The sequence below is a fragment of the Cucurbita maxima genome, unplaced genomic scaffold (genome assembly GCF_002738345.1).
Source record: "Cucurbita maxima cultivar Rimu unplaced genomic scaffold, Cmax_1.0 Cma_Scf00016, whole genome shotgun sequence".
Taxonomy (NCBI): Eukaryota; Viridiplantae; Streptophyta; class Magnoliopsida; order Cucurbitales; family Cucurbitaceae; genus Cucurbita; species Cucurbita maxima.
The window spans coordinates 3,511,612-3,523,098 of NW_019272032.1; the positions used below are offsets into that span (position 1 = coordinate 3,511,612).

An 11,487-nucleotide genomic window follows, 5' to 3' on the forward strand; every position below is an offset into this window, starting at 1 on the left:
TCTATATATATATATTTTTATTCTTTTTTAAATTACAAGATTCACATATTGTTAAACTAAAAACAAATAATAAAATATTAGAGAGTATTAGTATTATTTATATAATACTTTCCAAATGTCTTTTTTTTGTGGCATAAAATACCCTGTCCTCCTCTCCCTTTCCCTCCATACTATAGCAATGCCAAATCTCAAGATCTCACTCCCACTTCTCGTCCTTGTAGTCCTCCACAATGCCGCACCCACACACTCAGCCACTGCCACGAGCTTCATCGAGTCCTCCTGCAGAGTCACTCGCTACCCGGCGCTCTGCGTCCACTCCCTCTCAGCCTACGCCACTTCCATCCGCCAGAGCGGCCGTCAGCTAACCCAAACCGCCCTCTCCGTCAGCCTCAACAAATCCCGTTACGCCGCAGCCTTCGTGTCCAATCTCGCCAAAGGCCGTGCAGTCAGAGGACTAGAGTACCAGGCCCTGAAAGACTGCATTGAGAACATGGGCGACACCGTGGACCGCCTCAGACAGTCGGTGAAAGAGCTCAGGGACTTGCGTCGAACAGCTGGTGGGGACTTGTTGTGGCACTTGAGTAATGTCCAAACTTGGGTCAGCGCCGCCCTGACTGATGAAACCACTTGCCTTGATGGGTTCGCCAGCCGCCGCTTGGATGGCCAAGTTAAGGCAGCGATTCGCCGGAAGATTACACTTGTTGCTCAAGTCACTAGTAATGCCCTCGCTCTTGTTAATCACTTTGCCGACAAAAAGCACTAATGTTGTATTTGGAATTCGGAGTGTGTTAGGCTTGTTCGTATATTATCTGGGCTTGCTCCAATAGTGATTTTGCAATGGAAAGCTTTAAGTTGTGTAAACTTTTGTGTTTGTTTGTATGGTCGATTAGCTTTATGTGCCCTGTTAGTTAACGTCCCCCATTTTGTATTCTTGGTGCCTCTGCTGCTGCAGAGGCCACTGCACAGGCTCACACAACAAAAAAGGGGATCTGATAGGACGGGCACATGGGGCTTGTTGGAACCCACAATTTTAGTAATGCTACTCACCTTTCCCATACTCTGTCTAGTCAAACTACTGTAACTGCCCCCAACCTCCCCATCTTCTCCATATTCATTATTGGTAATGGAGTCAATGTGAAGGCTAAGGTCCCAAGTAGCTACGCTTGGTCGGTATAAGCCATTTTGGAATACCCACTTCTCTCCTCTCTGTTTCTATTTGGTTGTTGAGAACTTGAAAGGAAAGGAGAATGTAATTATTATCACGTAAAAGACACCTAAACTCTCAAATGCATCTATTTTTGTTAACTTAGTTTATCTTTGAAATGTTGGCTTAAGATCCTTCCACGAATAACATACTAAGTTTCTATTCGATCGTTATATTGTCAACAAATCTTTTTATCGTAAGAAAAGCCCAATAATCTAAAGCCCAAATATTTAATGGGCCCAAGTACAGGCTCTCCTAGAGCTTCTAATGGGCTCGGCCTACCTGGTACGACCCAGCCCAGAAGCTATTATTTATACAACTCCAAATTAAATTAGTAGCATATCCTCATATTATACAATACAAGAATGATATGTATACGTACACACGTGCGAGTGATTTCGGGTTCGAGTTGGAAAACCACACCTATAATCTGCGGCGTGGAATTACAAGGCTATGTGGCACCTTCCAAACCTGCTCTTTATTGGCCCATTGTCAATTCAAAAGTGGCATGTTTTACACTTTTGCCCTTACTTTCTTTCCAAATTACTATCTTACAATAAATAATTTTATAACCTTGGATTAAACTATAAATACTGTTTCAAAAAATACATATTAGTTGGGGCAATTGGGTTATTATCGTGATTTACGAGGGTAGTCCCCGGAAGGAAATAATTTCTAAAATCAAAAATTTGGAGATGTTATCTACTGGCCGTAATCCGAAGGAAACTCAGCCGCTCTATTTCACGAATTCTAAAACTCCATTGCCGTTCCAAATCTCTCTCTGAGAAACGAGGAGATAGGGAAACGATAATGGCGGCAGAGTCAGTGAGAGCAGCTTCATCTGTGTGCAATTTCAATGGCTCTCAGAGAAGGCCTGCAACGCCTTTCTCTCGAACTCCCTTTCTACTTCGTTCGTCGCGAACATTTTCTTCCTTTACTCTCTCTTCCCGCTCCCAATTCTTCGGTAGAAACCTTCGTGTGGCCTCATCACTTCCCTCAAACCTCTGTAAGAACAGACGCAACATCTCTGTCTTTGCTATGGCTGCCGAAGGTATCATTTCCCCACCTTGTTCTTCTATGGCGAATTATCACTTTTAAATTGGGGTTTCGGATTACTTTATATGCCAGAGTTCTGAATTCGGGAAGCTCCATAGCATTGAATGTATTATTTACTTGCATGTTTTAACATACTTTCAATTTTGATGTGAATAACTTTGGTTCTGAGAAGGAGGCTCCATTCAATGTCCTTCATTGCCAATAATACCCACTTCATATTTTAAATTACGAAAGCCTACAGAATTGGATGTGTTCTGAAGTATTAGGACTATTTGACCGCTATTAGCTATTTGTTTTCAATTCTTTGCTTTTCATTTCTTGCAGGGGTGAGTTTCATATTGGTCATTGTTTCTTGAAACACCTTGTGTATTTTCTTTTTAACAATATGTGGCCTTGGTTACAGTTGATATGTTTATGCAAACACTGAACTTTCCAGTTTGATGTTTCTCTAAGACAGCCGCCTACTCTTTCACAAATACAAGTTATGCAAGGAAGCTGCTCAATAGGGATATACTTATTTTCATCTTTTGTTTGCAGATGGAAAGCGTTCGGTCCCGCTAGAAGACTATAGGAACATTGGAATCATGGCTCATATTGATGCCGGTAAGACGACTACAACAGAGCGTATTCTATACTACACAGGGAGAAACTATAAGATAGGGGAAGTACACGAGGGAACAGCTACAATGGACTGGATGGAGCAAGAACAAGAAAGAGGAATAACCATTACTTCTGCTGCAACTACTACATTCTGGAACAAACACCGTATTAATATTATTGATACACCGGGTCATGTCGATTTTACACTTGAGGTGGAGCGTGCGCTTAGAGTGTTGGATGGAGCGATATGCCTATTCGACAGTGTTGCTGGAGTTGAACCACAATCTGAAACTGTGTGGAGGCAGGCTGATAAGTATGGAGTTCCCAGAATTTGCTTTGTCAACAAAATGGATCGCCTTGGAGCTAACTTTTTCCGAACAAGAGACATGATTGTCACAAATTTGGGTGCCATGCCACTTGTTATTCAGTTACCAATTGGCTCTGAAGATAACTTTAAGGGTGTTATTGATCTTGTGAGAATGAAAGCTATAGTTTGGTCGGGAGAAGAGTTGGGTGCTAAGTTTGCGTATGAAGATATTCCAGAAGACCTTAAGGATCTCGCTGAAGACTATCGATCTCAGATGGTTGAGACTGTTGTCGAGTTGGATGATCAAGCCATGGATAACTACTTGGAAGGAATTGAACCTGATGAGTCGACCATTAAGAGGCTTATTCGGAAGGGGACGATATCTGCTTCTTTTGTTCCTGTATTGTGTGGCTCAGCTTTCAAAAACAAGGGGGTCCAACCATTGCTTGATGCTGTTGTGGACTATTTACCTTCTCCAGTTGAGTTGCCGCCCATGAAGGGAACGGACCCGGAGAACCCAGAACTGATAGTTGAGAGGGCTGCCAGTGATGACGAACCATTTTCAGGACTAGCTTTCAAGATCATGAGTGATCCTTTTGTAGGATCACTAACATTTGTGAGAGTATACGCAGGTAAACTTTCTGCAGGATCTTATGTATTGAACTCGAACAAAGGAAAGAAAGAGAGAATTGGTAGACTTCTTGAAATGCATGCAAACAGCAGAGAGGATGTAAAGGTGGCCCTTGCTGGGGATATTGTCGCTCTTGCCGGTCTTAAAGATACCGTTACTGGTGAAACCTTGTGTGATCCAGATAAGCCTATTGTACTTGAACGGATGGACTTCCCTGATCCTGTGATTAAGGTTGCAATCGAGCCCAAAACTAAAGCTGATGTTGATAAGATGGCAACTGGTTTAATCAAGCTGGCTCAAGAAGACCCATCGTTCCACTTCTCACGTGATGAAGAGATTAACCAGACTGTGATTGAAGGCATGGGAGAGTTGCATCTTGAAATCATTGTTGACAGGCTCAAGAGGGAATTCAAGGTTTGTATTTGTTGCTTCTCATTTTACTCCTAACCATGAAAATCTTTATTGCTTGAAAATCCATTTTGCAGAAAATTAGTTAACAGTAAAATTTGGTTTAAATAGGTTGAGGCTAACGTGGGTGCGCCGCAAGTTAACTACCGAGAAAGTATTTCGAAAATTTCGGAAGTGAAGTATGTGCACAAAAAACAATCCGGTGGTCAAGGACAGTTTGCTGATATCACAGTGCGGTTTGAACCCATGGAAGCAGGCTGTGGATACGAGTTCAAAAGTGAAATCAAGGGAGGAGCAGTGCCAAAAGAATACATTCCTGGGGTGGTCAAGGGATTGGAAGAGTGTATGAGCAATGGGGTTCTTGCTGGCTTTCCCGTGGTTGACGTTCGCGCGGTGCTCGTTGATGGTACATACCATGATGTAGATTCAAGTGTGTTGGCCTTTCAACTTGCAGCCAGGGGAGCTTTCAGGGAAGGGATGAGGAAAGCAGGTCCTAAAATGCTCGAACCAATCATGAAAGTCGAGGTTGTGACCCCAGAGGAACATCTTGGAGATGTAATTGGAGATCTCAACTCCAGGAGAGGACAGATCAATAGCTTTGGTGACAAGCCTGGGGGTCTCAAGGTATGCCACAATAACCACACATAATTGCTTTGGTCAATAAACAAGCATTAAACGAACAAAGCTTTGAATTGAATGAATGCAGGTGGTGGATTCGTTGGTTCCTCTAGCAGAGATGTTTCAATACGTCAGTACACTAAGGGGGATGACAAAAGGGAGAGCTTCATACACAATGCAATTAGCCAAGTTCGATGTGGTACCTCAGCACATCCAGAACCAGCTTGCCACCAAGGAGCAAGAAGTTGCTGCTTGATTTTGGTTCCTGTTTTGAACAACCTGCGATTCTTTGTCTGTTGGGTCAGGGGCTTGGTGTTATTAAATTATGCCATGTTTGTGCAAAGATGATTGCTGTTCCTGGGACACTTAGCCCTTCAAGCAAGGTGTACTTATTCAAGTACTTGGCTGTCCATTTGTTAAATTTCGACCCAATTGAATCAATTTTGAATGTATAATTAATTTCCCAATCGAGGAAGCCAAAATATCTATTTACATTATGCATCTTGGAGGAACGACTAAAATTTCACCCAAAAAAGAAAATAAAAATTAAATTAAAAAAAAAAAAAACTCACTATTTTTGTAAGTAGTGGTGATCAATATCGGTGATTTTCAGATATTTTAGTCCTTAAATCTGAAAAGAAAAATGATAACAATAAATTGAATGCACAATTCAATCTGCAAACTGCTAGAATATCATATGAAAGAAAATGAAAAATCAGTTGAGAATTAAATAAAGAAAACGCTAGAGGAAGGGGTTGAACCTTCGACCTTGTGGTTAACAGCCACACGCTCTAACCAACTGAGCTACTCCAGCAGATGTTTGTTCGGACTTTCAAATATAAAATAATTAAATTTTATATTTATTCAGGAAAAATTTAAAAAAGGAAAAACAACGTAAGCCCACTGACCGGATTTCCGTTTATTATTCCGATCATGGAGGCCCAGGAGTAGTCGTTCTTTTTTTGTTTTTTTTTGTTTTTTTTTTTTATAAAGAAAAAGAAAAAGACTTATTGAACTGATTTCATTTGAATTTTGTAAACTTTTCCTTTTGAAACAAAAATTTAGGTAAGTTCTAAGCCCAATGATGATTAGATATAGTCTTTTGCAAACATATATCGATGAGGGAAGCTTCAATGGCGGGAATTATGGGCTGTGGCATCCTTCAAAGCAGGGTTACTGTGCTTGAATATTAGGATAGAAAACCATACTCTTAATGAGGTCCACATATGTTGAGATAGATTGATGAAATTATTTTTATCATAAAAATAATTGTTGAGATATGTCATGATTTTAAGGTTGAAAGTAATCCATTGTGTCATGATTCTGTAAGAGGCAATTTTGATAGAAAACAAATGAGTAAAATGAGGTCCACAGTACTTTTTTTCTTTAATTATTTATTAAAAAAAACATGTCATATTTTGTCGTAATGATTTATAATAATAAATTTAAACCACTTGGAATTAGAAAGAACGAAAATGGTATTGCAAACTTTAAAAATAAAAACAATTTAAAACCCAAAGAGTTTGAAATTTAAATTAAGTTCAAGAGAAATAAATTAGAACCAACATAGTAACTCAACCTTAAAAAGTTGTTAAATTGTAAATTTAATCTTTATAATTTTATGAAAAATAAATTTACATAGGAAACACTCAAAAGAAAAAAAAAAGTTAAAAATGAATGGGAATGTTCTACCTCGAATATATAATAATGTTTTAAGTAAATGAAAGGATTATTGGGGAATTAAGCGGTGTAGGGTATGTTGAAGAAATATGAACATATGATATGAAACTAATAATTAAAGAAAACACATGATTGAGAAGTGAAGTGATCTCATAAATCTTACCTAACAAAATCCAAATCCGAATCTAAATCTACATTGGTTTCACACTTGGGTGGTATGAGCTCAAAGATGTGAATGCAAAATAGGGGCAGTTGGCATTAGTTTTTGTTGCCCTTATTGCTTATGGAACCCACCCCCACAAACCATCACTCTTCAAATTTAAATAATGGAATAATAACATGACTCTTCAAGGATCATGCAATGATATCATATTAAGTAGATATTTTTAGGAAAAAGTTCATCTTTTTATTATTCGATTAGCTATAGCATAAAAGTCCCTATTAATACGTAAACCGATTGTATACTACTACGAATAATTGCTAGAACACTCGATATTCACTAATTGACCAAATTGCATGGGTAATAAACGTAACATGTAAAGGGTCATATATTCATGCTTCAAAATATTTTGATAATATTCGACAATAGTATTATCATGATTTTAAAAGTCATGTACGGTATCAATACCAAATAAAATACGTAAGTAGTAGTAACACGTAGGTGTTGAGAAGAAGAAAACTATGGTCTTAGACTCTTTTAAGTATGTATTTAGATTTTTTTTTCTTTCAAAAAAATGGTAATAATTAGTCTCCACGCCAATAACCAACAAACACAAAATGATGCCTCTTGATTGGAGCATGTGATTTGGTGTCCAATAGTGTGGTTGACTAATGTAGTCAACGGTCAAATACTCAAACCCAAGCAACTAACGTATTGTATTGTCTTTAGGGTTCTAAATTTCTAACTTTGATTATTTCTTTGAAAATGAACGTCGCATGTTTTTTTGTTGTCTTTAATTTTAATATAGTTGAAATTAGGTTGGAGCTATAGTCTTTGTCTCCTTAAAGTTTAATGGCTCTCATTCCTAATTTGACCCTTACTTAAAAGTTTAAAACTATCCATGTATGTGTTAGATTGTAATATATAATAGACACAAATTTAAGAGTTCGTTCTAGGCCTAAATGAGTAATTTAACATCTTTTTTAGAAAGATATACGAGAGGACAGGGACAATGTAATCACACAAGTCCATGCGGGATCTCACAATCCACCGGAACCAACGTCCTCGCTGGCACTCGTTCCCTTCTCCAATTGATGTGGGACTTCCAATCCACCCCTTCTGGGCCCAGCGTCTTTGCTGACGCACCGCCTTGTGCCCACCCCCTTTGGAGCTCAGCCTTCTCGCTGACACAATGCTGAAGCCCGCCACTAATATATATTATTCTCTTTGAGCTTTCCTTTTTACACACCCTTATAAAGAATGTTTCGTTCTCTTCCCAACCAACGTGGGATCTCACCAACAAAAAAAAACATAGCAAGTGAACAAACATAATTCATGGAAACCAAAACATCCCAAACAAACACACCATGATACTAATAAAAATGAATGAAATGAAGACATATGATATGGAGCATATGGAAAATGAAAGGAAAATGCAGGTAGATGGTCGTATTCAATTCTATGAAATAATTATATACACAAAAAACGTATAAAGTTAAGGTATAGCTGCTAGCTTGTTGTTTTGTTTTAGCGTATCTGCTACGTGTGTTTTCATGTTTGCCAAATCTTTACTCCATATTTCTCCTTTTTAGGTATACACATAATATTTACACCCACAAAACCCTTTTGGTCCATGTCTTATCACTACGCTGATTTTGATGTTTCATGATTATATTTATTAATTCTTCATTCCTTTCTTTAATCAGTATTTGGGTCAATCTAATTATCTTGTTTCAACCCTCACATCAAATCTCAACTGCTTTTGGTGGCTGCCTGCGTTTTCGCCATATGAGAGAGTAGAACAAGCTTGGTATCTATTTGAAGCCCAAATATGAGAGAGTAGAGGCATTGTTCTTATTAAGAAAAATTTTAAATTCTTAATCTTTACGAGAGTGTTCTTGGGTAAACAAGTTTGCAATCATAGAAGGGATGGAATTGGGATTGAAAAGCTCAAGAATTTGGATTAATCTTATGATACAAGCCTCTGGCTCTCATATTGGGATTGAAAATATGTAAGAGGAACCCTTTTTTGGAATATGTATTATATGTATCTCTGTTGAACGTGGGGAACCAAAACAATAATGACTTTATATCCATAATCATCAACATTTTCAACCCCACCATTTCTTACTCTTTCTGCTTCCACTTCCTATTTCTCATCAACTTTCTGTATTCAAGATTCAGATATTAATTTGAGTGTACAAGATCCCAATTACGCCTCAATTATTATTATTAGTTTCTTAGTTCAATTAGATAGATATTTTTTTAATTTCGAACTACTTGGGTTTTATGTGAATTCTTTGATTATTTAAATCATCATTGAATTGGATTGTTTTAAGTTGTTATATTAGGGTTTAAAATGCTTATTCGAGCATAGTCGAGGTCAAATATATGAAAAATATTCAAATAATTAAAGTTTGCATTTTTATTCATTGAATTCAATAATTAAATATTGGGCTGGTTGAAAATTACAATTTCAATATGGAGATTCTTTATTTATTTATTTAAATTGTATTTATCTTGATTTTCAAATGTTAAAAGTGAAAATGTTGTTATTGAATATAATTAAATAGTGTTGGTGTTTAATTCGAGGTAAATAAGTGAGAAGATAAAGAATGATAAGCTAATGTGGTTAATGAAATCTATCTTGTTTTTGCCTTAAAACACTCGACTCACTTTAACTCAAAAGTGGATGTGCCATCAAGTTAGTGTTAACATTATAAATTTGATACTTTGTATTTCAATTAAATTCATAAACCATCACTAATAAATTCAATTTGAAATTAGTTCATGCATCCATTCTCTAGACTTTTTTGAAGAATTAAAACTTAACATTTAAAAATGGTCAATTATTAATTTAATTAATTTTTTTAAATAAAATGTGACTGTAGGTGGAAATTAATAAATTTATGATATTGGAGAGTTTTAATAATTATTACCATTATTAATTTTAGATTTATGTGTATCTGTGTACATATCCATATCTAACACTTTTTAATAAATGGAATATTTGAGAATTTCATTATATATATATATATATATATACCTATCCTACTATATATTGGAAGACATATTACAATGATTGGCAGTTATAATTATGTATAGTTACATGGTAATAAAATTCCAACATTTTCCCAACATATCTGACCTAATTAATGATAAACGACATTAAAAAAAAAACATTTTCGATTGTGTAAAGAATTTGAAAGTGTTAAAACACTCAATTCTTAAATAAAATTAGTAATGGGTCATAATTTATGCGGAAATTACTACTTGATTACCCTACCAAAATGCTGTTTGTTAAATCTCTAATCAATTAAAACTTTAAATCATTATTATTGTTACTAATTCACCCTCTTTTTTTTTTTTTCTTCTTAAAAAAAAAATGATGCCACGCAAGTATGATGTGGGGCCAGAAATGACACTTGGCTCACGTGTGAAACTTTTGCTTCAATTCTGTACTTCCTCGGAAACAAAGCGGAAGAAAAGAAACCAAAAAATAATTGTTAGATTTTAAGAAAAAATGTTAATTAAATTAAATTATTTTTTCTAAATTAATTCAATGATGATAATGTCTTAGTTAATTATTTAATTAACTATTTTAGACGTCAGAATTTAAATTTTCAATTTTGACTTTAATAACAATGAATTTATGTTCTAATTAAGTTGATAAGATGAATGAATAATAATTTGAGTGAACAACAGATTTGATAATTATTTAGTTTTAAGTTATATTAACAATTTTATTAGGAAAAAAAAAAGTCAATTTTAAAGACTATATTAACAATTTATAGACCTATAATATTCATAGATTAATTAAAGGTAAATTAAGAACGTAGGTATGAAAATTGTAAATATTTTGTGTGGGAGAGATTCAGACATTTCAGTTAATAATATATTATTTTAATCCATTGAGATATATTTAAATTAGCACATAATTATAATTTAATATAAGAAAAAGGAAGAATAGATGGGAAAATTGGATATGAAGTATAGTCTAGTAAAGTGTTGATCAAAATAGAGAAACTCAATTTATAATCTACCCTAAATAATATTAATATTGATATTTAATTTAGTGGCCCCCATTATCCCTAGGCGCGTAACCGGCCTTATTATATGGAGACAAATAAAAATTTAAGGAAAAGAAAAAAATAAAAAACTAAAACAAACCCTAAAGAAACCAGAAAGTCGTGACTTGACTTATCAGCATTCTCGATCATCAAATAGTGTGGGACACGTGGCATGTGAGCTTCTCTGGCAAAAAAGCAAACCGTATGGCCCGCCTGCGGGACCCACACATAGGATAACGGCTGGGCCCCATATATTTTCCTTTTCTATTTTACCCCCCGGTATTGTGAGCCTAATGATCATGGACTAGCCCACGCCGGACCATTAGCCGCCACGTACTCACTCCCGAAGACATCATTCTGTTCAGCTGGGCCCGAGTCTCCACCATGGTCCCTCGGCACGGAAATTCACGCATTCAAAATAACCGCCAGCTGGTCTCCTTCTCTCGGCTTAGCCGCTCACATAGCCGAGCCGCTGCTTTCCTTTTTCAAATAAAACATAAAAATAATTAATTCTAGGATTTGGAGGGAGAGGTGTCCCCATCGTATTCTTCATTGGTCGGTTACCAGTGGGACCCACTAAGCTTCTAAAAAAGTATTTATATAAAAACTAATTAAAAAAATTTAAATGCGGACCGGACCGACCAACCAGAGCCCGCGTGCAACAGAGACTTGGGTGGATATATATATATATATATATATATATATATATATATATATATATATATAAATAATACAAAAAAAAAAAAAAAAAAA

The 11,487-nt window shown here is 36.0% G+C and overlaps 2 protein-coding genes and 1 non-coding gene across 3 annotated transcripts; 2 read left to right on the top strand and 1 right to left on the bottom strand.

Moving 5' to 3' along the window:
• Positions 1-65: 65 nt before the first annotated feature.
• Positions 66-879, top strand: LOC111491486 (21 kDa protein-like). Its single transcript, XM_023140411.1, has one exon. It carries the CDS (start codon positions 116-118, stop codon positions 761-763), a length of 648 nt encoding a protein of 215 aa, XP_022996179.1. The 5' UTR covers positions 66-115; the 3' UTR covers positions 764-879.
• A 1,030-nt stretch (positions 880-1,909) lies between these two features.
• LOC111491479 (elongation factor G-2, chloroplastic-like) lies at positions 1,910-5,291 on the top strand. Its single transcript, XM_023140402.1, has 4 exons — positions 1,910-2,255; positions 2,798-4,212; positions 4,318-4,830; positions 4,913-5,291. Exons 1-4 carry the CDS (start codon positions 2,015-2,017, stop codon positions 5,078-5,080), a joined length of 2,337 nt encoding a protein of 778 aa, XP_022996170.1. The 5' UTR covers positions 1,910-2,014; the 3' UTR covers positions 5,081-5,291.
• Positions 5,292-5,564: 273 nt separating this feature from the next.
• On the bottom strand, positions 5,565-5,638 carry TRNAN-GUU. Its single transcript has one exon. It is a non-coding gene; the product is annotated as a tRNA-Asn (tRNA).
• Positions 5,639-11,487: the final 5,849 nt, after the last annotated feature.